The sequence below is a fragment of the Stegodyphus dumicola genome, chromosome 1 (assembly GCF_044657685.1).
Source record: "Stegodyphus dumicola isolate Sdum_Otavi_A_Nest chromosome 1, ASM4465768v1".
Taxonomy (NCBI): Eukaryota; Metazoa; Arthropoda; class Arachnida; order Araneae; family Eresidae; genus Stegodyphus; species Stegodyphus dumicola.
In genome coordinates, this window is record NC_140768.1 from 213,928,185 (window position 1) to 213,952,426 (window position 24,242).

Genomic DNA, 24,242 nt, shown 5'->3' on the forward strand with positions numbered 1-24,242 from the left:
AATGTATTTATTTACACTTGCTTGCTATCTTAAAAAACGACATTTTCAACAAAAAATTAATCCATTACTTTTAACGATATTTACTTTTTTTAAAGTTTTGAATACTTTACTATGCATAAAAACAGCGTTTTTCAAGATGGTTGACGATTATAAAATCCGCGCCAACAATTGCGCCAACGTAAATTGCCAAAAATCCGTGCAACCGTCTAGCATCAAAACCTACTGACCATTTCTCTAAGGTCTACTCTCATTGGATGAAACATCTGCTGGGCGGTCATATTTGGAATGGCGAGTTATCGCCCTGTAGGCATGGTAATTTATGCTAAACAAACGGAAACAGCGTTTATTTCATTCGATATTTTTTTAGTTTATGAATGAAAGCTTGGAGGACTTGTGTGGAATATATTTTATATAACTTACTGATCTGATTAATAGTTTATTTGTATTTGAATTTAAACTTTTAAAAGTACGTAATTGTTTTTACATGGAGATAGCATATGCACTTTTTCGTCATTTCTGTTAGAAAGAGCCTGTTGTGTAAATTTCCATAGCGCATTAATTTATACAAATAAAGGAATATTAAAAAACAAACCAAATGAAAACATTCAGTAAATATTTAAGGGCGTCGGATACCTATTCTTTTTTACCTAAATTATGAAAAGTAAGTATAACTAAAATTATATTTTATTCCATTATGAGCTATTTCTATTGAAACGCTTTTCGGGATCTTGGATCGTAATCTTGCTACTGGTTCTTACTACAAAGAGTACAAACCAGTAAATAAAAATAAGAAAAAAAAAAAAAATAGAGAAAATAAAAGCGTTTAATTTTTAACACCGCACCCAAACAAATAATGACGAAGTCATTCAATAAAGTTAAAATAAAAATAAATTCGTGTAGAGCAGAGTTTATGAAATTCGTGTAGAGTAGAGTTATGAGAGCAGAGTTTATGAGTATACGAGCAGGGATAGAACTGGCGATCTAGAAGTCTGAGAACTTTTTTCGCGCTCGTTACCGCTGAGCTGCGGTTTCTCCGACGAATTATGTACAATTTTTGGTACACCACGCTCAAATACAAATTCTAAAGGCGATGAACCAAAAGTCGCCAAGCACTAGGTTCTGTAACCCTACGTTTCCTGTTTTAACCAATTGGAGCAAACAGCAGTAGTAGTCTGTAGGCTTGTGAATAAGCAACCGTCTACCAAAGTAGCACCCACACAGACATATGTAAGTTTTTTCCGCGAACAATTTATTGCTTTAATTTGTTTTAGTTGATTTAACTTTGGGTAGGGTTGCACGGAACTATTTTGGTAGACGGTTGCACGGATTTTTGGCGATTTACTTTGGCGCAATTGTTGGCGCGGTTTTTACAAGCGTCAGCCATCTTGAAAAACCCCGTTTTTACATTATTTTGCGCATATTCGAAAGTATTCGAAAGTTTAAAAAAATAAATATCTTTAAAAATAATGGATTAATTTTTTGTTGAAAATGTTGTTTTTTAAGATGGCAGGCAAATGTAAATAAATACATTTACTACGAGTATAAAATACTAAAGAAAGGTTAAATTATTACTCTCATATAGCATAGAAATAGAATAAAATTACCGCTATAAAAACATTGCGCCAACGTTTAATTGGATTAAAATATTACGTAAATTGAATATCGAATTAAAAACCATCATACCAATGTTTAAAAGAAAGTATTACTTAAATTAAATACTTGAAAATAAGAACGCTTCGTGCACTAGAGCTAAAATGACAGCAATTAGTTTATAGTCGGTAAAAAAGGAGGACGGTCTAATGCTTTTCTTATTGTTACAGCGGTTATTTCTTCCAACATGACCACAATACCATATACGGCCGTCCTCAGAATCGGCTCTTCTAACGATCTTCATCTGTGATCTACATTTTCGCACTTCATTGAAGAAGCAATTAGCGAGGTTTTCTCCAAAAATTTAAAATAAATTTCCTCTGACCCTTGTAAAAATTTATAAATAAATCTTTGATTAGGAAAGCCAGGCTGGCCAAATAAGGTCTCAAAGGACAATTTTTTGATTACGATACCAATAATTCTTGGTACTTACCAATAACAACATTAATCTTTGAAAGGGACATATCCGTTTCCTATGAAATCTAAGGAATTCAAAGATATAAATAATAAAATTTTAAAATGGTGCGGTAATGCACAAATTTTCAGTAACCAATCAGGGAGAAGATTACAGCTCGTTAATGCACAAATATTCTATAACCAATCAGAGAGCTGATTACATCACGCCTAGAATTAAAATTACTTAAATAATCATACATAATAAAATTATTTTAAAAAATGCAACATTAAATTGTAGCTTAATATTTAACAGCCATAAATAATGTTTAAAACATTAGATTAAATTTATAGATATTAAAACCAATTACTTTTAAAGTAAGCTGACGTCATTGATTACATCATCCACAACATAAAATATAATAAACATTAAAACTTTTATTTCAAATAAAAATGCAAAATTAAATTGATTTTTAATATTTAGAAGCCATAAATAATATTTAAAACACGGAATTTATGCATAATAACACGCATTATTTTTTAAATAAAATGACAACAAAGTATCGGTTACCATAAATAACTTATCCAGCAATGGGTTTACCATAAGTCGTATTACTCGCCAAAAAAATCGTCAAAATCCGTGCAACCGTCTACCAAAGTTGAACCTAACTTTGTGTAACATATAATCTTTGGAATAGGATTATTCAAATGTTTTTTACAGCTTTAGCTAATTTTTCCTTCTCCTTTTATTATCATTCTTTTTTAAATTTGCAGCTCATGCTCAATTTTTGACCAACTAGGTCTCAAAAAATCTTTTCTAATTTACTACTTATATACAGGGTGATCTTTTTTAAAGTGACAGTGTTTGGAGCGCCCTGTAGCGCTATCTAATAGCCGAAATGGCTCCAAACTTGGTATTTAGACTAATCAAGGCATGGGAAAAAGGATTCCTTGAAAAAAAAATGTAGTTAAAAAAATCTCCGCTAGGGCATTTTTTGGCACTGCTGTAGCTTACATTAACGAGAATTGGCATAAAACATGAGTGTAAAAGAAAAATGCAAACGTTGTGCGAGGACAGCGCTAGTGAGGGGGCTATAAAAGCAAGTAGTAGACAGCTCCGACAAATAATCTCAGCTGAAGTAAACGAGCTCCAATGGACATGCCTTTCACGTTACCGGAACGTGCTTTACTGGTGAAGCTGTATTACATGAATCAATGTAATGCATCCTCGGCTCTTCGGGAATTTCGAACCAGAGAAAAATTATGAAAGGGGCCTTTATCGTTGAATGGTCTTAAGAAAATGATTAAGAAGTTCGAGGAAACAGGGTCACTGACCATTCGCGCTGGGAGAGGACGTCAACCAGTATCAGAAGATGTAATAACTGATGTGGCAACTGCAATTATCGAAGGATCGCAGGGAACGTTTGTTGGTACTAGTAGCGCCCGGGGTGTAGCTCGACAATTGGACATGAATTATTCCACGGTATGGAGAGTTTTGCGGCGCGTTATTGGATTTTACCCCTATAAAATCAGCCGCTTGCACGAACTGAAACCAAGTGATTACGATAAGCGAGTGACATTCTCTCTATCGTTTCTTGCCAGGGTAGAAATTGATGATGCTTTCCCATGAAATATTCTGTGGGAAGATGAGTGCCATTTTTATCTCAATGGGTCCGTAAACACACAAAATAGCCGAATTTGGGCTTCTGAGCAGCCCCACACCGTGCACGAAATCCCATTAAATTCCCCAAAAGTCACTTTTTGGTGTGGTTTCACAGCCGAATTCGTAATTGAGCCATTCTTTTTTGAGACCATCACTCCGACAGGACCCCAAACGTGCACCATAAATGCAGAAAGGTACCACGAAATGCTGCAAACGTTTGTTATTCCACAACTTCAGCAAAAAAACCGTCTCCAACAGACAATCTTTATGCAGGATGGTGCTCCGCCACACATTAGTAATAAGGTAAAGCAGCTGTTGCGTCAAAACTTCACTGGTGATAGAGTTATAAGTCGCAGTTTTCCAGTTGCATGGCCGCCTCGTTACCCTGACCTCACGCCATGCGATTTTTGGCTCTGGTTTTATTTGAAATCTCAAGTTTTTGTTGGTGGAGTATCAAATTTGTCTATTCTAAAGGACAACATAACAAAGACAGTGTGGAATATTCCTCGTGATATGTTACATACGGCTGTGGAGAACGTTGTGCACAGAATGCACGGTGTTATTTCTGTGAACGGTGCTCACATTGAATGTGGTCTAATTCCTCACTGGGGAAGTTAATGTAATAAATGAACATTAATAATTTAACTGTAAGGTTGTATGTCTTGATGTCCCATTTCTTGATTAGTTTAAATACCAAATTTGGTGCCATTTCGGCTATTAGATCGCGCTACAGGGCGCTCCAAATACTGCCACTTTAAAAAAGATCACCCTGTATATATATGTTAAAATTATTGTTTTAGTGGCTAGACAAGAAAGTGGCTAGTGTAAAAAATCACATGAAAATGTATAGAATATGGAATACTAAATTTTTAACCTTTTAAAATAATAATAAAAAAAATATTCTTTAGTTTTTTCTTAACTAGAATAATTTTTTTTCAAAGTCACTACATAAAAATAGACTTTTTGATATGATTTTAATCTCATATTTCAATTACATTAAATTTATTTTTCAAAAAATTTTCAGCCTCACTTTCATGATTCAAATAAATATTTTTTAAAAAAGGGTAAAAATATATTTACGGATGTCCCTTGGCGGAAACTGGCGATTTTTGGCGGTACATGGATACCGAGTTTGTGCAATTCTTTGACTTGTTATATATGTGGCGGCAATTTTTGCGCCGAAATTCGCCGCTACATAAAGACAAAATAACAAGCCAAAGAATTGCACAAACTCGGTATCCATGTACACATCGACCTATTTTCACTTAAAAAAAATCAGAGAATTGCATGAACTTGGCATTGCGCACTCTCTCGACTTTGTCCATGTACATATCGATCTTTTTTACAATCTTTATTTAAAAAAAAAAATTATATTATATAATTCACTTCCTAAAACCAAACACTTCCTAAAATTATCTCAACTAGAATCCGTATATTGGCGTCGCCATACATTCACAAAAATAAGAATCAAAAATATCATCTGCAGTGCCGGTATCCTCCGACGTTCAACCATACGCATATCCTACCCGTCATTCAAAATTTTGGCAATCACGCATTCGATTACGTCATAATAGGGTTTCCGTAACATTCAAATACTGGGATTACTATGAATGAAACAACTTCGCGATAATACAAGGGGCACCCTTCAATCTACTCTAACCAATTTTAATACTTTAGCTAACGTACGTAATATAACGACAAAGAATTGAATTACAATCCATAATCGTCGGAACTTTCAGAACTCATCTAAGCTTATGAACATAACGCCACGAAAATCGCGTATCTCTGAATGCACATATTGTACAAAACGTGCAAGAAAAATTAATAATTCGTAACTTAACGGAGAACAACTTTCTGATGACATCAGAGGTTATGTGAGCTCATGTATATATGACGTCATAAAAATATCACATGATCTCTGACGTCACTTGCTGTTCCTTTTTGGTTTTTCTCTTGCCATTTTTTTCCGATCTTCAAAGCCAGGTCTACCTTGGTGACAGAAGTTTGTCGCCAAATCAAAAAATCGCAAAAGGATCAATACTAAAGCTGTTCCGATTTTATATTTGTAAAATCATTTCAGCGTCAATAAGTGACAGCTAAATGAAAGTACACATTTTGAAAAAATAATAAGGGAATTTTTCTAATATTCTATGGAAAAATACGAAGCTGCACTTACCTCACAAAAACACACTCCTGCGACCGAAATCCGTTATCTCGACCAGAAAGAATTACCCATTCTCTTCGTCTTTTTTCATTTTTTGCGAAACAAAACATCTTAAAGTTATTTCTAGAATGATTTGAACAATTTGGTGCAGCACACCTATCCATATTTCTCAAAATCAGGTCGAAACGATCAACAAATATGTCAACAAAGCAATGCTGAACTAATAGCGAGTAGCAACAAAGTCAGAATAATAGAAATACTAAAATAACCTGTTTATGGCATTTACTTATTTATGGCATTAACCTGTTTATGGCATTTTTGAAATAAGCTGCTACGCAGCGGGAGTGATTGTTACATCCTTTACTTCATTCACCTATTTTATCTGGCTGAGCAGTTTCAATACAATTATAAACAAACCTTTCGTCTTATCCGTACGCCACACGGCAGCCATGATCATCAGTCGTGATGTCACGCTGTCGATCCTTCCTTGGCTTCAATTTTGTGACGTCATGCTTTCTCCATCTATTTTAACCTCCTTGGAAGCTGCCATTATCAGTCGTGACGTATCATGGCTTCATTTTCACTGCATGGAACATACGGGGAAGGCTCACTCCATCTATTCTAACCTCCTTGTTTCAGCCTGTTTACCAAGTGAAGATGGTAACCCTCTTTCGCGAAAGAGTGATTCTCAGAACTGTTCTACCAAATGTTTTGTTCCGGCAACAAATATCGTATGTGATAGGGCTGTAACACACCGCACGTTGAATTAGAAATAGAGATGAATTCCATTTAAGTGCAAACACAACCAGGTACCTTTTGGTAGGAAGGATGAAAAATTACCAACAACTTCTCAAAAACAATTTCCATTTTATAGTTCATTCCTTACCTTCTCCAAACTTTCGTTGTTAAAAGTCGTCGATGAATTATTTACGTTATTCTTTCTGTTTCTTTCCTCCTCTTCTTTTTTTTCCTTGTTTAAATAAATCACGATGTTTTAAAAGGGCTTTTGCATGATGGATATGGAGAATTTCTGAGTATCTGTGCAAAACTGAAAGTGGCTGTATTTGTAACTTTTTTTTCGGGGGGGGGGATGTAAGTCTTCGTTAAGTTGGCAGAAAATCGTCGCTTTTTTGTGAGTTAAATCATTATGTTTAAAAAGGTATTGAAATTGTAATGATAAAAATTTCGGGCGATGCACCTTTCTCAATAAGAAATGTGCTGTCGGTTAGAAAACTTTGCTTTCTCTTGGTAACTGTAAAGTGAACCAATTCAATAAATTCGTCCAAGTATACCTCTACAAATTTTCCATTATGGTAGGTATGGAGCCATTTGTATCTTATTTAATATAACACAATGAATGTTTCACTTATCAGAATATTTGCTATACAAGAACCATTAGGATTAACATTCACTTAACTCCTTCCACTTGTAATGTTGAAACGTTTTCAAAAATTTTCCTAGGGAGTACTGATAAATTTTGCAAGGAAATAGATAATTAAGATCAACATTTAAAAATAAAGCCTATAAACTTTTATATCGAATACTACGTATAGTTGGAACTCACCATGTTAGCTTTTAAAGAATCGGGAGAAAAGCACGCCGTATTGTAATCGTAAGAAAACGTTCCTTGGTTTAAACCTACTTTTTAAGTTAGTTTATTAATTTACACAGAAGAAGAATTTGTTTGATAAAATGGTAGATCGCAGAGACAATGTTAATTTAGAAAAATAGTTATCATCCAAATATATAAAGAAGAATGTCTGTTTGGTGTGTTTGTTTGTTTGTTCGCGATACACTCAGTCACTAGCAAACTTTTTCATGCAGAAAGGAAATTTTCATTCTAAATGACTGTTGAAAGCCAAATTTTCACCTTCTTTTTCTTCTTCTTCTTCTTTTTTTTATTTATTTATTTATTTATTTTTTTTTTTTTTATTATTACCTTTCTTTCATTTTTGGCAGACATTCCGTTTTCTGTTTCCTTTAAAGCAGTGTTTCTTAACCTGTGGTTCGGGGTCCATGGGTCATATTTTGGGGGTCCGCCGACTGCTCCTAATTTTTAAAATGTTTGCATCAGTATTTAAAAAAAAACTTTTTTTGTCACGGGCAACTTCTGTAAGCCGTCTGTTTGCCATTTCCGAATAATAGAGACCTCCACAATACGAGGAAAAGAACATTCGCAAACCATATAAAATTTGAAATTTTTAGAAACACAAAGTAGCCTTTGAATTTTACTTCACTTGGAAATAAAGTGGCGTTAAAATCAGTTCCGCAAAGTTCTTGCAAATTTTTAAAACAAAATATTTGTTTTACTTTTTCATAAGTTGTAATTAAAGTTTTTTTTTCAAGTGTTTTTTTGTGTCTTAATGTGTGTTCTTAATGTTTCATTTGATTATTTGATTTTTTTTGTAGCCCAAAATGTTAAAAAAAAGGAAGTATGATGAAAATTATATAAAATATGGATTCTGCTGCATGAAGGAATCGGACGGTGTTGAAAAGCCACAATGCTTTCTGCGTGGAAAAGTTTTGGCAAACGCCAGTATGAAACCGGCAAAATTGATAAAGCATCTAAAATCTCTTCATCCTGAAAATGCATCTAAAGATCTAGAATTTTTTACAAAGAAGAAAGCCCAGTTTTCGAAATCTGGAACATTAACCGAACTTGGATTTGGTATTTCACAAAAACCTTTGGTTGAGGCATCTTTCAGAGTTGCACATCGTATTGCCAAAAGTAAGAAACCGCTTAGTATTGGAGAGACTTTAACAGGGGCGTAGCTAGAGGGGGCATCTGTCCCCGGGCACAGAATCCAAGGGGCGCCAAAGTGATGTTACGACATTTTAGAATTAAATGTTTTCCATCCTTGGCAAGCAGTAGGGGGCGCGAAATCTTCAGTTGTCCCTGGGCGCTGAAAACCCTAGCTACGACTCTGGACTTTAATTAAGCCATGTGCACTGGAAATGGTTCAATTAGTTTGTGGACTGGAACAGAGAAAAAAACTTGAGGCTATTCCATTGTCCAAGGATGTGATACATTTAAAAATAGCTGAAATTTCTTGCAATATCTTGAAACAGATCATCAATGAATTGAAAGCATCGCCATTTCCCTTTAGTATGCAACTGGATGAAACTACAGACATCCCGAATTATAGTCAACTTCTTTTGTTCGTTACGTGTCTGCTGATACTATCAAAGAAGAATTCTTATTTTGTGAGCCTCTTTTGCAAACTACAAAGGCAGTTGATGTTTTAGCGATTTTAAATGTTTTCTTTTCCAAACGCGACTTCGACTGGAAACAAAAACTTCATTCAGTTTGTACGGATGGAGCACCTGCGATGCTTGGCAATAAATCTGGTTTTGCCCATTTGGTAAAAAAAGAGGCTTCTAATGTTATTGTTACACATTGTTTTTTACATAGACGTGCACTGGCTACAAAACCTCTTCCAACCAGCTTAAAAGAAGTATTGTCAATAGTTATTAAAACTATGAATTTTATTAGAAATAAAGCTCTTAATCATCGTCTTTTTAAAACACTGTGTCAAGAAATAAACGCAGAACATGAGGTACTTTTGTACCACACGGAAGTGCGTTGGCTGTCACGAGGGCAGGTTTTGAAACGAATTTTCATGTTAAAGACAGAAGTATAACTTTTTTTAGAAGAAAACGATAACTCACTCTTCGAATATTTCAAGAAAAAAGATTTTATATGTAAATTGGCTTACCTGGCAGACACTTTTAACCACATGAACGATATATGTCTTTCAATTCAAGGCCTGATAAAACAATTATGGATGAAACTGAGAAACTATAGGCATTTTTATTGAAAATGTCACTTTGGAAAATTAGAATTCAAAATGGGATATATGCAAACTTTGAAATGTTGGACGAAGTTCTTTTTGAAAATGGATCTCGAAAAGATAGTTTGTTATTGAATAACTTCAAAAATGAAATCTTTGAACACCTGGAAGTACTTCAAGTTTCATTTGAAAAATATTTTAATTCGGATGGAATAAATATAAAAGATGAGTTGTGGATTCGTAATCCTTTTCTTTGTGATATTGACTGTATCGATGTCATGAACCTTGCCAAAGATGAGCTAATTGATTTGAAAACAAAGTCCTTGTTAAAAATGGATTTCGATTCAAAAACTCTTGGAGAGTTTTGGTCTTCTTTAAGAGAAGCCTATCCATTGCTTGTAAAACGAGCTATGGCAGCCATTATTCCGTTTGCTACAGTATAGCAGCCATTATTCCGTTTGCGAAGCGGGATTTTCCACACTTGTCACAATAAAAACAAAACATCGAAATAGACTGAATGTTGAACATGATATGCGCGTTAATTTGTCGAAAACCATCCCTCAATTCAATCTGTTAATCAAGGAAAAGCAGCAACAGCCTTCACATTAAAAATTTTAATTTCTTCAAATTTTTTATACTATTGAAATAAAAATATTAAAATAATTAAATAATAAAACAGAATATATTTTGTAATAAATGATGTTTAAGCAATTTCTTTTTCACAGAGGTGTCCGTGACATATTTAAAATTTTTAAAGTGGTTCATTGTACCAAAAAGGTTAAGAAACGCTGCTTTAAAGTAATGAAAAATGAAAAAAGAAAGTTAAAATTTCCTCACCACGTAAAGTTTTAAGATCCTAGTTGTGCAAGAAAAGTTCTGTCGCAGACAATTATTTTGCGTATAGCAGTAAATATGTAAAATGCATTTAGAAAATTCAAGAAAATTATATTTTGTCTTTACAATTCCGACACTAAATGCATGAATAATATAATTAAGTAAAGATAACGACAGTTATATCTTAATCTGCCTGGATCTACCCCACATCGGATAAGTTCAAATAATTTTAAAGAAAATATTAAATTTAATCTACATCATCACCGTTCTATTTCAAATTGAATACAATAACAGCATTTGCGTATTCATACCTCTTTAAAAAATGACATTCTTTTAATAAAAATTCAGGGATCAGTGGAAAACCATGGATTTTTTGTTTTGTTTTGAAAAATACATTCTTTTAGCTATAGGCGATTCAGAAATTCTGCTTCGAATATTAATTAAATTGGATCACAATTAGCCACCAAAATACATCATTTTATATTAATTGGAAGAGAAATTCACGAATTCAAAATATAAAACTAGACAGAAAAGGATTTCAGATTGGAATAAAATTCTTTCGTTTTCGAAAGCGATTTTCTATAAAGTTATATATGTCAGACCGTTCTTGAAACCGACATTTTATTCAAAATCAAAACCAGCATAAGGTTTCATTTTGGCGTAATTTAAAATTATTTTTTTCATATTCTATCATTAACAGTTAAAGTGCTCCACCAGTGGCCGAATGACTAAGACCGCTGAATAGTATACAGCGCAAAGATGATATCCATCCTAGGTCGTACCGTATGCATATAAGCATTCTGTACCGCGCCACGCGCATGGGGAAAAATCCCCCCCCCTCCTGATTGGATATGGCTCCGATGGCACCATTTCCTCTACGCTTAGGAATTCCTTTACTTTGCTTGGACTCGAGGGTATACCTCCATATATTTCGATAACAGCACCAAAAAGATTATTAACGTGCGTTGTATTTTTGTTGCTGTGAGATTACACTTCTTACAACACCTTACTGTGGCGAATTTTAAGATACATATAATTATTAATATAAAAATTTAGAATTAATATAAAATTTTTAGTAATTCTTTTTTCCTAGAAAGAAAAAGTGTTATTTCTTCTTGTGCTAACTCGGTAAATGTGTGTTAAGTACATAGATTTTTAGTAAATGTATTCTTAATTTAAAACACTTCATATTAAAGGTGTTGTTAGCATTACTTCATGTTCATTATATATCCATTTTCTGCAGTTGCAATCTCCGAAAACATGATTCATGTCAGTTTTCGGAAGTAGCAAAAACGACGCTGGGAGCTAACATAGTACACAGTAAATTCACAATATTTATAATCAGTCTGAAAAAGTAAAATTGATTTTTGAAGTTAAACTAATATACTAGATTTAGAACAGAGAAATATATATACGCATTCAAAACTTTAAAATCTTACTTTATGAATATTGCCCATTTTTTAATGTGTAACATCTTTTGTACCTTTGCATAAAATTAGTGTTTATCAGAGAAGGAATTTTCTTTTCTTATACACATACATCGAATTCAGCGACAATACTGAATGTGCTTTCTTCTTTCATTTAAGGCAACAGAATTTTACAAATGACATGGACGTTAATATGGAAATAAAATAACATTTCCAGAGGAAATATTTTAAGAAACAGAATGCAATAATGACAATGTACTTACTGGTATACAATGCCTTCATAACTGGACCGAGATAGTCGCGTTTTGGTTTTTGCACTAAATTCAGGAACTCAGCTATATACATAATCTAAGCGTTTAAGATTGCTACTGAAATTAACAGCGTCATTGAAAGATTTTATAATTTTATGAAACAGGAAGCCATCTGCAGAACACTACAGTTAACTTTTTTAGTTTCAAAGAAAATAAACGATAATTTTCAGACTTCCGTGTCACTCTTGCGCGTCATTCAACTAAAGCAAAATCGTATGAATCCCACCTAAACATCATTACGCCAAGAGAAAATGATGTTACCGGAAAATATGTCCAATCACAAGTACGTACTTTTCCCTATGCGCATATTTTAATTTTGTTACAAATTATTTTGAATAGCACAATGTTACATATGAGCATTCATATTGCATAACAACTAAATACTTATGTAGAAAGAGAATTATATGGTATATATACATATATGTGCACACGACAGTGCATTAAATGAATAATGCATTTGATGTATAAATAAGTCAAATGTGCTACATTTAAGCGATGATAATAAATGTGGAAAAAAGATTTTTAAGCTAAAGATAAATGACATTACGAAAAATGTTTTTGATATTTCGTGTCTTAAGTTGGCATATTTACAATAATGGAATGAACACTTATATTACGAGAATTAGATAACTATATGTAAAAATGTATTACATCGGATGAATACAAATACTATAACTATATGCATGTCAGGAAGTTGATTCAATAGAACAAAGATTTTAATATCATAAGAGTTAGATAACTATATAAAAAAATTAAATACCTATATTACAGGAGCTAAAATTGAAATTTAGCTACTTAGGCAATGACTGTGATGACAGCTGTTCCATATTAAGGCGTTTTTGCAGCACAATATGTAGTGATAGCATGTAGTTTCGATAGGGCAGCACTGTTATTTTGACCGTTTTTACACCACGATGAACGAAAACATGGGTGCTGGTTTTTTTTAGATGAAATTTCGCCGTCAAGCAGCATTCAAAATAATAGTGGTCTGGGCTGCCCACTTTCTCACAGTCGCAGGTGTCTGTGTTGGAAAGAACAAACCTATACAGATAATAAATGATCTTTACTTAATATGTTTCACAAACAATAATCACTTAACACATGGACGGTATTCCTTCACTTTTTTTTCATTACACTAATTATAAATAAGATGTCAGCGATGCGAAATAATTCATACAAAATAAGCCAGCCATTCTACATGGTTGTCACAAACACAATTCTATCAATCAATTATGTTGTTGCCACACATAAAGTTAAAAACTAAAGGAGGAAAAACAAAAAGAAATTTACGCCGTTTGCAACAGTAAAATGAAGCAAACGATACTCACATAAACATCCTGGCCCTCGTTGAAATCCCAGGGGATTTCAACAGTTGGAGCATTTTGAAACTTCTTAGTCTGTAATAAAAGCTAAACATAAGAAAAATAATACAAAATATTATTTAGTAGCTCATAGTTTTTAGTATATATAAAATATACTAAAAACTATGAACTACTAAATATTTAGTAGTTCATAGTTTTTAGTCTGAATAGGAAGAGGACACAATTTCACGACTGGTCGTTTTATGACACCATGACCAGTTTTAATACTAACAACTCTGACTCTATGATCTGAGCCCGGATGAACAGCAATTATTCTCCCTAACCTCCATTTAAGAAGCGGAAAATTTTCTTCTTTGATGAGGACTTAAGTCATTGACTTCTAAATCGTTTCGACTTTTTTGCCATTTAGTTCTTTGCTGAAGCTGAGATAGGTATTCTCGACTCCATCTTTTCCAGAAGTGCTGAAAAGTAAACTGTCTCACATGCCATCTGTCAAGGTGATTGAAGGAACTATAATTTAGGTCTGGTTCAGGTATGGCAGTTAAAGACGTTCCTATTAGGAAATGACCAGGTGTTAATGCAGTTAAACCATTTAAATCAGCCGATGTTGGACACAATGGTCTAGAGTTGAGACAAGTCTCAACCTGCGCTGTCAAGGTCTGAAATTCCGGATAGGTCAGCACAGTATCACCAACAGTCCTTTTTAGATGTAATTTCATTGACTTTACTGGCGATTCCCATAGTCCACCAAAATGGGGAGATGGTGGCGGGTTGAATATCCATTTTATTTCCTCTAAAGACAAAAATTTGTGAAGTTCTTGATTTTGCTTACATTGCAAAAAACATTTTCTGATTTCTTTGTCTGCACCTTTAAAGTTAGTACAGCAGTCACTATAAATCTCAAATGTTTTCCCTCTTCTTGCAATAAATCGTTTCAATGCACTTAAAAATGCCTTTGTTGACAAATCTTCTACCCCTTCAAGATGTACTGCCTTGATTACAAAACACACAAATAAGCATACGTAACATTTAAATGATTTTTGTCCACGTCCTGCACGATGTTTAATCATGAACGGTCCAGAAAAATCTATTCCAGTTCGATTTAATGGTTGCGATTGTGTTACTCTAGATCCCGGTAGATCAGCCATTATTTGACTTGCAGTTTTAGCTCTAAGTTTGCAACACGTGATACAAGATCTTACTACTTTTCGGATAGCAGATCTAGCAGCTATGATTCAAAATTGCTGTCTAATTAAAGATAGAAGAAGTTCTGGTGCTGCATGCAGATATTTGACATGAAAGTGTCTAATTATGATTTCTGTCAGATTGTGTTTTGATGGTAATAAGATTGGATGTTTTTCATTTTCTGATAGTTGCGCATTTCTCAGTCTTTCTCCTACACGTAACACTTTGTTGTCATCTAAAACTGGACACAAGCTAAGGAGGTTGCTGTTTGTAGGTAAGTCTTTTACCAACTTCAAACATTGAATTTCTTTAAAAAAGCTAAATCGCTGTAGTATTCGGACAATACAGAAAGTTGCAGCTCGAATTTCATTACTAGATAAAAAAGACGTATTTCTTTCTAGATATGCTACTTTAGAATTCGATATGAATTTTAATATCCAAGCAAATATGCGTTGTAACTTTGAAAATGAATATATATTTGATATAATAGCAAGTTCCTGTACAGGTTCAGAAACTACAAATGAGACTTTTTACGTGTATCTGGGAATGCCTCTTCATCTATAAGAATATTTTTAGATAAGGCAATCTCACTGCACTTTAACCAAGAAGGACCATTCCACCACAATTGATGAGATAATAGTTCTGAAGGAAATAACCCACGTGAAGCACAATCAGCTGGATTTTCTTTTCCATCAACATGATTTCAGTTCTCAGGTGATAAGATGGATTGCATTTCAGAAACTCTTTTGGATACGAATACTTGCCATTTTTTAAGATCTGATCTTAGCCATGACAATGTTGTGTAGCAAATTTAGTATAATTAAGTGAATCATAAAAATCAAAATTTTAATTTGTAAATATTCAAAATTTTAGCTACAAAACAAGTTTGGATATATCCTTTTATTTGGCTTATTAATTCTAGTGTAATCTATTTCGGCTATTCGAGTTTACGCGAACAGCGTCTTTAATCTTGTACACTCAGACAATGGATATAGGTGAATTTTCATGTAATAAACTCATTTTTTTATGATAAAAATTAAGTCGATTTCTTAGTATTTAATATCATTAGTTGCAGAAAAATTAGCTCTTTAATTTGACTTAACTTTCGTTTTCGTAACTTTAATTGCATTTTAGTTATGAGCTTTAATTAATAGTTTTTTTTCCGTTGTCACTGTGATTTCTACTCTTGGGGAAGAAGTGCCCTCTTTCCGGTAAAATAGTCGTTTTTTCAAGTTTTCAGCGTTCCTTCGTTGGGATTGCTTACAGGGTTGTTGAAATTCCAAGTTCTCCCCCTTCGCGAGGCGTGGTTGATTGGCGACTTAGAATTTCCGTTGGGGTTTCAAAGTGGTGGCTTTGGCGAGATTGTCAACATGAAGGAATGCTGAAGTTGCAACTGGTTTAATTTTTGGCGGGGAGTGAGCTATGCCAAGTTGGTATTCCGGTGCGTCAACTTTTAACGGGTTGTTTTGAGGGACGAGGTCACTTTTTGGACTTTTTCACTTGCAGCTGGATGTTGTGCTAGCCGACAGCTGCTTTTTCGGAATCATGTTCCAGCGAATTCAATTTGTGGAGGGGCTATTGTTAGGCCGTTGCTTCCTGAGGCTTACTTAATGATTTGTCCAAGTTGCGGATTCTCGTAACCTTCGGCCCGAGAAATTTTCTGCGTTAGCTCAAGTGAAATAACGGAATGAGATAATAGAATCTTTTAATACCTTAAACATCGATACTAGCTTAATTTTCCATCGTACTACTCATTTTTTTTCAATATGTCATCAAGTACTTCCAACCCTGGGTCTAACCGTCGTGAAGAAACAACCAATACACCGTACCCAGAGAGTAACGAAGATCCTCATATAGTGCCACCTATTTCTTGCTCCTCGGAGTTTTAGGAACTTTTCATCCTTTACGTTGCATCCGGATTGAACTTTCATCTTAAGCGTGAGTTAAGACCCACTTCAGATTCGAATTTAACAAAACTTTCTCTGTGAGCATCGGAGCGTCCTCTTAGCGGAAGTTTGCTTCAAATTCAACTGAATCGGCTGTGTCGTTCAACTTCTGAAGGGATGGTTTTCTGCTGTCACCGTTGCCCTGCCTACCTGTTTGGTCATACATCTTGCATAGTATTAATTGCCATTTACCAGAACTCTCGCCTGCTTCTTATTAGCAGATGATTGAGCCTTATTCAGTAACACGACGTCCATTTGTTTCAAGATGGTTGTCCTCTCTCCCATCCCATAGCTGTCCGTCTGGATGTCAAAGCTAAGTTTTTTTGTTTGCTTTAATTATCTGAGGTAATAGATTTCTGCAGTTAAAATGATTGAAATGATTTAATTTGAACTTGAATTTTTTTTTTTTTTTTTTTTTTTTGTATTTGATAAATTTAACCCAACTCTATAGAAAACATTTTTGTGTGTCGATTACGTAAAAGTATTAGATAGACTAAGGAATTATAACCTTATTTAAATTATTGTAACTAAGTTTAATTGTAAAAGAAAAATAAGTTCTTCATGAAATTATTTAATTGAACTTTTGGAGTTCCTTCAAGGTGAGGATTGATTTGTAATAGTGTCATTATTTGAGCCTCTTTTCTCCTCTCAGGGATTAACTTTGCTTGTAGGATTGTAATAGCATGAAGTAGATTAATGTTTTACGCGGTTAAACTATACTTTTAAAAAAATAGAAAATTATTATGTGCAATAACTGAAGCTATCTATTTTTAATTAATGGTATTAAGTGCAATAGTCTGCAGTATTTTTTTTTCTTGTATTGATTATTCTGTGGGAAGTGTTTCTTTTTTTTTTGGAAAGTGTAACTTGTTAAAACTATTTTTTTTTTCTTCCCGGGGAGGATTCAATAATGCATGGGGAGGATTCAATAACTGTTCATTTATTCATAGTTTATTTCTGATATGTTTACTTGATTGTAAAACTAATTATAATAGATATTCTAAAGGCTAAAGTTAAAGTAATATTACTCAGTAAGAGTATGGATTGTAAAACTGAATAGTTTACAGAACTGTTTGAATATATTTTGATTTTCTAAGTAATGGATATAGTAATTGCATAAAAATTAAATAAATAGGTTCATTTTTTAGATCAATCAATGGTTATTTTATTTTGTGTGCTCATGATTTTCACCAGTCTATTTCTCAAATTGATTTTAGGGTTAATCCGGTTTACACAACGCGATGATAAGATTTTATTGATACTAGTATTTTACTGTTGCAAGAGTATTTTAAGTGTTATGGTCAACTAGTAGGTTACCTTTCAGACAAAACGACACAACATTTTGGTGCCGTGACTTTCGAAACTTAACATTTTTGGTGCTGTGATTTTTGCACCACCTTTTGGCTTGCACTTCTAATTGAGCTTAATTTTGAATTGAGACTGGTGATTGTCATGTGTAGTATTGCATATTTATGTGAAATTTTCTTCCACATGTCTAGGCTTTTTACTGAAACCCTACTCGTTATTTGGTTACAGTGACAGGTCTATACAGTGGTCGTATTTTGTGCCTTATTTTATACTTATTACTTGAGGTAGTATTACTTATTACACATGTACTACTGACACACATTTGGACTTTGAAACTATTGTATCCAAACACAAACATTTTTACGCAGTACCTTAATTTGTTTAGTTAAGTATTTTCTTTATGTGCAAAATTTTGTATTGCATTTTTACATATTGAGTTGAGGATTACTCTTACCCATTTTTGAAACTGTATGTTTGCAACATAAGGTTAAAAGGCACACTTGTTAATCGCACATTGGGATACATCCCTACTTCTATGTGCTGGCAATTGCTGATTGCAGTTTTAAAATGCCAAAGAAAGGGTCAAAACGAGCAGCCAGAGCGGCTAGTAATAGTATGATAGACTGGGAGAAGAGTCAAGAAGTCATGGCTCTATCAGTTTTTGGTTCTGATCCTCTGGATTCTGTCCCTCTGTTCTCAGGTGCAGACAAGGGAATTAGTCTAAATGACTTCTTAGATAGGATAGATCTCATTGCCACTCATGTGGGTTGGTCAGATGAAGACAAGTTAACGGTGATCAGAGTCAAGATGGCAGGTGAGGCTGCTGAATTAATTAGGAATAATCCTAGGTTAAAGAAAGAGGCCAGTCTTGAGTATGTCGTGAAAGCGCTGAAGGAGAGGTTCAGTTCAGTGCACAACTTGCACTCTAACATCCGTGCTCTTATCCAGGCTTTTCAGAAACCACACGAGTCAGTGTGCCAATTTGCAGTACGTATAGAGGCTCTTTCGTACAAAACTGTACCAGTGGAAAGAAGCAGTGATCCTGCAGCAGAAGCACAGAGGCAGGATTTATTTCTGTCAGTGTTCATCGAAGGATTTCAGTTGCATTTGCGACGCTTGTTGCTGCCACAGAATCACAAAACTTTTGCATCTGCTAAACAGCATGCAATTATTGAAGAAGACATGTGGGCTAAGAGCCATGCTAGTAGTGATTTTACAGCAGCTGAGGTTAGAGCGGTGAATGCTGCTAAGCCAGCAGTCATTTACAACACCATCAGTAACTAACTCAGAGCTCACTACAGCTATTAAAATGCAACAAGAAAATATAGCTCAGCTTACTAAAATGATGGATTCTCTTCAAACACAGGTGCAGAGTTTAATATCACAAAGTACTCGTTCAAGACCCATACAGCCTCGTTGTTACAGATGCAACAGAATAGGGCATGTTAGCAGGGACTGCTATGCAAATATTGTGCCTAATCAGCACTCTAGACAGGGTCAACAGAGATTTAGAAATAACCAAACAGCCAGGAGACATCCTAATAACACTACACCAGCTGTTTCGGGTACTCCAAATACCACAAGTGTGGCTACTAATGCTTTGAATCCCCAAGCACCAAGTTTTAATTTAAACTAATTCAGGGTGGGGCGAAACCAGTCTCCGTTTCGTCTCCTAAAACCCTTTTGGAGGTGCCATCAGTTTTTACTGTATCCACTAGTGAGGCGTCTTTGCCTATTGTAGAGGGATCTATTTTGGGGAATAAAGTTAAGTTTTTATTGGATTCAGGGGCAACTGTAAACATCATAGAAGCTAAATACATTAATTGTTTTGGAAGTAAAATCTCATTGGACTCATGTAATATATTTAAAGGGTATAGCTGCAGAAAAAGTAAAAATAACTAAGAAGATCAATTTAATAGTAGAATTTCAACAACAATATTTTGAAACAGAATTTTTGATTACTGACACACCTCTTTCATCTCAGTATGGTGCTTTATTAGGAACTAAATTTCTTGTAGACAATAATATGCATTTAGATTTCTCCACTTCTCAACTGTTAGGATCAAATGTAATTCTTAAATGGAATCTAAGTCAGCCTAGTGCTATGAATAGTAATGTTTTCTCTACTTCAGTTTCTCAGTCATTTTGTTACTTTGTAACCTAACATAAATTACATCCTTTTTCAGAAAATATCATTAAGCTCACTACTCGTTCTGCAAATTTTACTACTAATACTGTTTTGATTGAACCTTTAATAGAACATGCTCAAAGTAAATTTTCCATAGCCAGGTCAGTTAACCAGCCTTCTCCATCTCAGGAATTTTATGTCAAAATTGCAAATTTTTCACCGAATACTCTACATCTCAATAAAGGAATGAAATTGGCCAGTGCCCAACCTGTGAATGTCATCGCACATAACTCTGAACTTGTAAACAGTACCACCGTAGAAACAGGTGAGGATTTCGAGTCTTGGGGTGGTGAATTTGATCTTACACATTTACCTGAGCAGCAACAACAACAATTATCACACCTTCTCAATCAGTATAGTAACATCTTTGCTGCCTCAGTCACTGAGTTAACAGGGTGTGACACCATCTTACACAACATCAACTTGCGTGATAATATTCCTGTTAGGCAAAAGCCTTATAAAGTACCTTACCATCTCAGGGATGAGCTAGATAGACAGTTGGCAGAGCTGCTTGAAGCTAACATCATTCAAGAAAGTGACAGCCCTTACAGTGCTCCTGTTTTATTTGTTAAGAAAGCGGATAACACCTACCGTTTAGTCACTGACTTCCGAGAGTTGAATGAGAAAACTATAGAAGACAGTTTTCCTCTGCCTTCCATGATTGAGTTGATAGAATAGTTAGGAGATTCGAATTATTTTTCCACACTTGATTTAACTTCAGGGTTTTCTAGATGAAAATTCATCCTGATGACACCCTCAAAAGTGGGTTCTCGACTCCTTCTAGGCACTATGAGTGGTTACGAACACCTTTTGGCATGCAAAATGCTCCTAGTTCCTTTCAAAGGTTGATGTCGATAGTTTTGGCTAATCTTTCACCATTAAAAATAGGGATTTACATTGATGATATTGTCATTACTTCTAAAACTTTTCAGGAACATTTGGAAAAATTGAAGTTAGTTTTTGATAGACTAAAACAGCATAATTTAAAATTTAAGCCTTCAAAATGTCATTTTCTGAAAGAACAAATTACGTATTTGGGATATAAAGTTACCAAAGGTATTATACAGCCTGACCATAAAAATTTAAATACCATTCAGAGTTTTGTTGCACCTAAAAATAGGAAGGAAGTTAGGCGATTTTTAGGCCTTATTGGCTTTTACAGAAGGCTCATTCCAAATTTTGCCCAAAAGGCACTTCCTTTAACTCAGCTAACTAAAGATAAAGTTCCATTTTATTGGTCACATGAAGCTCAGCAGGCATTTGATATTCTGAATGAACCTATTTTGTCTTTACCTAATTTTCTTAAACCTTTTTCCTTGTGTACTGATGCTTCTAATTATGCACTGGGTGCTGTCTTGTGTCAGGAAGATACTATCGGTTTCCAACATCCAATTTGTTAGGCTAGTAGAAAATTAAAAGGTCCTGAAACACGTTACAGTACTGTAGAGAGAGAAATTTTGGCAGTTGTTTGGGCAACTGCACATTTTAGACAATATCTTCTTGGTAAACCATTTACAGTTTATTCTGATCAAGCTTCATTATCTCATGTTTTAAAACTTAAAGATCCCACTTCTAGAATTGCACGTTGGATTATGGGTTTATCCCAGTTTGATTATAAGATTGTTCACAAACCTGGTAGATTAAATTTAACAGCAGATTATTTATCTAGAGCAGTAAATGTTACACAGTTAATTCAAACTTCCATTACTCCAGAATTGTTAGAATTATTCAAAAAAGAACAAGCTTCTGATCCTTCTTGCCAGCAGATTGTAAATGATCTTAAGAATAATAAGTCTCCTACACCTAATTCTCAGATATTTTTGGTAAAGGAAGATATTTTATATTGCAAATACAAGAAACCCAAGTTACGCTGGCAGAAACAAGATAGGCTAGTTGTTCCTAAAACACTAGTATTAAGAATTTTGCAGGAACATCATGATTCTCCTACTGCAGCACACTCAGGCTATCACAGAGCACTTCATAGGGTTCAAAAGTCTTTTTTCTGGAAGGGTATGCATAAACAGGTACACAATTACATCAAGTCCTGCCACTCCTGTATCCAGAGGAGGGGTCATAGACCTGCTCATAAGGCTCCCCTTATGAGAATGCCTATGGCTACCCGTCCCATTGAGCGCAATGCGATGGATATAGTGGGTCCCCTTCCAGTTACTTTGGCAACAGATATATTTTGGTCGTAACTGACTATTTTTCACGATGGCCTGAGAATAGTAAGCCACCGTACTCGGTAGGCGGAAGTGACGTCACAGAAAAGGGGCGTGGTCGCTGCCATCTTGAATCACGTGACAACCAGAAATTACGTAGATGGAAGGAATGACGTTGACGAAATGACATCATCAAAGTTTCGTTTTGATTCTGTGGCAACAATTTTATGTCTCAAAGTTTTTATTTTTTGTGGCAACGAACATATATTTTTAGGTTTTATGGCAACGAAATCTTGAACCACGTGTTTGGAATGACATCTATTTCTTGTTGCGACATGTTGCTTTACAAAATGGCGTCTGCCGTATCACATCTTTGTATGCCTCCGCTGAGGTTTATGGACACTTTTCTGTGAACCAATCAGATTCTTTGAAATATGACCTCACCGTTTCTTAACTAATTACCGTTCAGATGATATAAAGAGTTCCTGCCCGATATAAAGCAACGTTCCGCATTTCTTTCCTGCTGTCGCCTTGAGTGTACGCACATATTTTGCTTGGGCTATCATTGTTAATTTCATCAGATTTTTGTTTCTTCATCGTTTTGAACATGAATCCTGGACAGCCACGAAACCACTGCGCTGCAGAGGTAAGTTAAGTTTTTTTCTTCAAAAACATACTGTTTTTAGAGTTTCAATCTATAGGAAAGTTTATTTTTGAATTTGCAGTGCAATTAATTTGCCTTTACTTTTCAGACGGAAAACCTGCCTGAGAAAGAATCCATGCCTTTGAATGATAAAGTGGAGGACTGCAATCTTTTTCGAACGCGAGATATCCCTTGCACCAAAAGGAAGGCAGAAGAAACAAGCCATTTCGAGAAAAAAGTACGTATTTGTAAAAAAGGTTCATATGTTAAAGTTTATATTTTTATGTTACCTCATTTTTGTGTATGTTTTTTGTCTACCAAATGACTGACAATTTTTTTCTTTCAGCGCAAAGGACTTTTTACTGAAGACACTATTCCAGAGGAGCTTACTCACATGGGAAACAATGTCTTTGTGGGATCCAGCATTTACAAGGGAAAAGTTACTGTGCACATTCGAGAGTATGCTAAATATGGCAAATCGTACTATCCGACAAGACGTGGAGTGAACTTTGAGCCATGGTGTTTGAATGTTCTCGCAACCAACATGACAGTGGAGGAACCAGACCTGCTGACACTGAATCTGGAATTGCCCAAGAATTTTGTGGTCACGTATAAAGATTCTTACTTCACTTTGAAGCAACTCTTTTCGACAGGAGAGGCAAAATGTAGCCTCAGCATTACGACTGCGCAGTGGGAAGAACTGATGACACATTTTAGCCGTATCAGTGACATTGTCACCAACCTCGTTTATCAAAATATGAACTTTTGTGAAGCCTATGAAAGCGTATCTGACGAACCTATTAACGAGGAAAACCTTTCAGAATCCTTCGATCTTTCCATGGGAAGAGCACGCCTCGAAACCATTCTAAAGATGTCGCTTCAAGAGCTTCTTAACCAACAAGAAGAACTAAAATATCCCCAGCGCATAGACTGTGAAGAACTTGTTCATAAGACAGAAACTGTGAATGCCATTGCTCTGAGATTCAATGCTGTTGACATCGCCAGACAATTTTACGGAAATATTTGGGGTGAAGGATCCTATTTAATGTTACTGAAACCTGCTCACTACATTACCAAGGACTTTTTAAAATCTGTGTGTTTAAACCATGTACTCGACGAAGTAAAAAACACATTTTGTACTACGAATGGTGTCTTAGGTATTGAATACTATGAATATCTGTAAATTAATTATAATGTTCAATAAAAAAATGTTATTTTTATTTTACAATGGCCTCATTCTTTCAGACATTATTTA

The 24,242-nt window shown here is 34.7% G+C and overlaps 2 protein-coding genes across 3 annotated transcripts in view; both read left to right on the forward strand.

Annotated features, from left to right (window-relative positions):
• Positions 1-10,337, forward strand: part of LOC118199718 (bifunctional FAD diphosphatase/FAD synthase-like) — a 54,459-nt gene extending 44,122 nt beyond the window's left edge. The window contains exon 5 of one of the 2 annotated variants that reach the window (XM_085825332.1): positions 8,280-10,337. The gene's annotated coding sequence lies outside the window, so the exon portion shown is untranslated. The remainder of the gene's footprint in view (positions 1-8,279) is intronic. The other variant, XM_085825308.1, reaches the window with a different exon arrangement.
• Positions 10,338-21,749: 11,412 nt separating this feature from the next.
• LOC118190752 (uncharacterized) lies at positions 21,750-24,207 on the forward strand. The gene is made up of 2 exons (XM_035361525.2): positions 21,750-23,225; positions 23,334-24,207. Exons 1-2 carry the CDS (start codon positions 23,124-23,126, stop codon positions 24,168-24,170), a joined length of 939 nt encoding a protein of 312 aa, XP_035217416.2. The 5' UTR covers positions 21,750-23,123; the 3' UTR covers positions 24,171-24,207.
• The last annotated feature ends 35 nt before the right edge of the window (positions 24,208-24,242 follow it).

What these genes read in the sequence shown, in the direction of transcription:
- LOC118190752 (XM_035361525.2), top strand. Translation starts at nt 23,124, where the DNA reads ATGCCTTTGAATGATAAAGTGGAGGACTGCAATCTTTTTCGAACGCGA. An exon ending in CAAGCCATTTCGAGAAAAAA is followed by an intron (nt 23,226 to 23,333) that starts GTACGTATTTGT and finishes TTTTTCTTTCAG; the next exon opens with CGCAAAGGACTTTTTACTGA.